The sequence below is a fragment of the Jaculus jaculus genome, chromosome X (assembly GCF_020740685.1).
Source record: "Jaculus jaculus isolate mJacJac1 chromosome X, mJacJac1.mat.Y.cur, whole genome shotgun sequence".
NCBI lineage: Eukaryota > Metazoa > Chordata > Mammalia > Rodentia > Dipodidae > Jaculus > Jaculus jaculus.
Window position 1 is genome coordinate 94,881,946 of NC_059125.1, and position 3,940 is coordinate 94,885,885.

General features: G+C 36.5%; 1 protein-coding gene across 2 annotated transcripts; it reads left to right on the forward strand.

The window, feature by feature from the left end:
* The first annotated feature begins 1,087 nt into the window (after positions 1 to 1,087).
* LOC101596568 (NADH dehydrogenase [ubiquinone] 1 beta subcomplex subunit 6-like) lies at positions 1,088 to 1,563 on the forward strand. 2 transcript variants are annotated; one of them, XM_004668780.2, is made up of 2 exons: positions 1,088 to 1,263; positions 1,357 to 1,563. In XM_004668780.2, the coding sequence occupies exons 1-2, from the start codon at positions 1,088 to 1,090 to the stop codon at positions 1,472 to 1,474; spliced, it is 294 nt and encodes a 97-aa protein (XP_004668837.2). In that variant the 3' UTR covers positions 1,475 to 1,563. The 2 variants fall into 2 exon arrangements, with proteins under 2 accessions (XP_004668837.2, XP_004668836.2); XM_004668779.2 differs by having other exon boundaries at positions 1,088 to 1,563.
* The last annotated feature ends 2,377 nt before the right edge of the window (positions 1,564 to 3,940 follow it).

A 3,940-nucleotide genomic window follows, 5' to 3' on the forward strand; every position in this document is an offset into this window, starting at 1 on the left:
GAAAAAAAATAAATCATACTTAAATAATAGTTAATACAATAGATTAAAGGAAAAACAAGAAGAAATACAATACAAGAAGAATGGTAAGAATAAATACATACCTTTCAATAATAACTCTTAATATCAATGGCCTCAATGCCCCAACCAAAACACAGTTTTGCAGACTGGGTTAAAAAGCAGAATCCTTCTATTTGTTGCCTCAAAGAAACCTAACTTTCCATAAAAGATGGACCATATCTTAGGGTAAAAGTTTAGAAAATGGTTTTTAAGCAAATGGGCAGAGAAAACAAGCAGGTGGCACTATCCTAATATCTAACAGGATAGATGTTAAAGCAACATTAGTTAGGAAAGATAAGGAGGGTTACTTTATATTGATTAAAGGAACACTTCAGAAGGAGGACATTACAATTTTAAACATATATGCACATAACATGATTGCTCCCAATTTCATCAAACAAACACTATTAGAATTAAGGTCACAAATACCAAACACACCTGTAGTGGGAGACTTCAACACCCAACTCTCATAAATTGACAGGTCATCCCAGTAAAAGATAAACAAAGAAGCATCTGGATTAAATGAGGTTACAGAACAAATGGACCTAACAGATATCTACAGAACATATCACACAAATGCTGCCAAATACACTTTCTTTTCAGCAGCACATGGAACATTCTCTAAAACATACCATATATTAGGACACAAAGCAAACCTTAACAAATACAGGAAAATTGAAATAATTCCTTGCACTCTATCTGATCACAATGGAATTAAACTACAATTCAACAACAAGAAAAGCTATAGAGCATACACAAAATCATGGAAACTAAGAATACAATACTAAATGATGACTAAAGAGATCAAGATGGAAATAGATCATGAGAACACAACATACCAAAACTTTTGGGACACAATGAAGCTGTCCTAAGAAGGAAATTTATAGTTTTAAGCACCTATATTAAGAAATTAGCCTCGCAAGGTCGCTGTGTGCCGCGGCTGCGCGTAAGTGACCAGACCTTGGTTCGGGGGCACGCCGCCTCCTTTTTGCCTTGCTGTAAGGCTTTTTTTCCCCTTACAGTTGGCGACATGACGGGGTACACGCCGGATGAGAAACTGCGGCTGCAGCAGCTGCGGGAGCTGGGAAGGCGATGGCTGAAGGACCAGGAACTCAGCCCCTGGGAGCCTGTGCTGCTCCTGCGGAAGATGTGGCCCATGGAGGCTTTCTGGAATAACTTTCTGCGGGACGGCGCCGCCTGGAAGAAGTCGATCCATAATGCATACCGGTCCAGTGTTTTTGCTGTTGCTAATGTACTTATACCTCTCTGGCTTGTTCATTATTACATCAAATACCATGTATCTCAAAAACCATATGGCATTGTTGAAAAGAAGCCCAGAATATTTCCAGGTGATACAATTCTGGAGACTGGAGAAGTAATCCCACCAATGAAAGATTTTCCTGATCAGCATCACTAAGGATAACTTAAAATTTTCAGGGGCCTATCTTATATTGCTGTAATTTACTCAATCTATTTACTCAAAAACTAATAAAGTTTAATCTTAAAAAAAAAGAAATTAGAAAGCTTGCAAGAAAACAACTTAATAACCCAGCTTAAGACCTTAGAAAAATAAGAGCAACACAAACCAAAAATCAGTAGACAGGAAGAAATAATAAAGATTAGGGCAGATATTAATGAAATAGAATCCAAACAAATTATAAGGAATCAATGAAATAAAGAGTTTGTTCTTTGAAAGGATAAACAAGATTGACAAACCCCTAGCAAATCTGACTAGAGGAACAAGAGGCACAAATTAATAAAATTAGAGATGAAAAAGGCACCATTACAACAGATACCAAAGAAATTTAAAAAAAAAAAAAACATAGGGACATACTTTAAAAATATATACTCCACTAAGTTTGAAACTCAGAAAGAAATGGGTGATTTTCTTGATTTATATGACCTACCAAAATTAAAACAAGATGAGATAAACCATTTAAATAGACCTATAACAAGTACAGAGATCCAAGCAGTTATCAAAATCTCCCACCTAAGGGCTGGAGAGATGGCTTGGTGGTTAAGCGCTTGCCTGTGAAGCCTAAGGACCCCGGTTCAAGTCTCGATTCCCCAGGACCCATGATAGCCAGATGCATAAGGGGGAGCATGCATCTGGAGTTCATTTCCAGTGGCTGGAAGCCCTGGTGAGCCCTTTCTTTCTTTCTTTCTTTCTTTCTTTCTTTCTTTCTTTCTTTCTTTCTCTCTCTCTCTCTCTCTCTTTCTCTCTCTCTCTCTCTCTCTTTCTCTCTCTCTCTCTCTCTCTCTCTCTCTCTGTGTTGCTCTCAAATTAATAAAAATAAATAAAAACAAAAAATTAAAAAAATATCTCCCAACTAAAAATTGCCCAGGTCCAGAAGGATTCACTGGTGAATTTTACCAAAACTTCATGGAAGAATAAACAGTCATGCATCTCAAGCTTTTCCATAAAATAGAAAAGAAAGGAACTCTACCAAACACATTCTACGAAGCCAGTATCACCCTGATACCAGAACCAGACAAAGATAGAACAAAAAATAAAATAAAATCAGAGACCACAACAACAACAACAACAAAAAAACCTTGGGCATGATGGCACACACCTTTAATCCCAGCACAGAGGAGGCAGGAGGCAGAGGTCAGAGGATCACTTTGAGTTTGAGGCTACCCTGAGACTACTTAGTTAATTCTATGTCAGCCTGGGCCATAGTGAGACCCTACCTCAAAAAATGAAAACCAAAAATAAATATATATCAATATCCCTCATGAACATAGATGCAAAAATCCTCAACAAAATACTGGCAAACAGAATATATCAAAAAGACCATTCACCCCAACCCAGTGGGCTTTATCCCAGGGTTGCAGGGATGGTTCAATCAATCAATCAATCAATAAATGTAATACACTGTATAAATGAATTGAAGAACAAAAATCACATGATCATCTCATTAGGTGCAGAAAAAACATTTGACAAAAATCCAACATCCCTTCATGATAAAAGTCCTACAGAAACTTGGAATAGAAGGAATATATCTCAACATAATAAATGCTATTTATGACAAGCCTACAGCCAAAATAATACTAAATGGGGAAACACTTGAAGCGTTTAAACTAAAATCGGGTACAAGGCAAGGGTTCCAGTATACCCACTTTTATTTAATATAGTACTGGAAGTCTTAGCTATAGTAATAAGTAAAGAGAAACACTTAAAATGGATACAAATTCGAAAGGAAGAGATCAAATTATCATTATTTGCAGATGATATCATTCTATACATAAAGGACCCTACTCCTAGCAAACTGGTAGAGCTGACAAACACCTTTAGCAACGTAGCAGGGTACAAAATAAACACACAGAAATCAGTAGCCTTCCTATATACTAACAACGAACATGGTGTGCATGAAATCAAGGAATCTCTCCCATTCACAAATGCCTCAAAAATAAATAAATAAAGCATCTTGGAATAAACCTAACCAAGGAAATGAAGAATCTCCACAATGAAAACTTTATATACTAAAGACAGAAATAGCAGAAGACACTAGGAAATGGAAAGACATCCCATGTTCTTGAAATGGAAGAACTAATATTGTGAAAATGTCAATCTTACCAAAAGGAATCTACACAATTAATTCAATCATCATTAAAATTCCAATGACATTCTTCAGAGAAATAGAAAAAAATCCTAAAATTCATTTGGAAGCACAAAATCTTGAATATCCAAAACTATATTGAGGAACAAAAATAAGGCTGGTGGTATCACCATACCTGATTTTAACCTATATTACAGAGCCACAGTAACAAAAACAGCAAGGAACTGGCACAAAAACAGACACGTAGACCAGAGGAACAGAATGCAGGCACCAGATGTAAGTCCCAGCAGCTATAGCCATCTGATCTTTGACAAAAATGC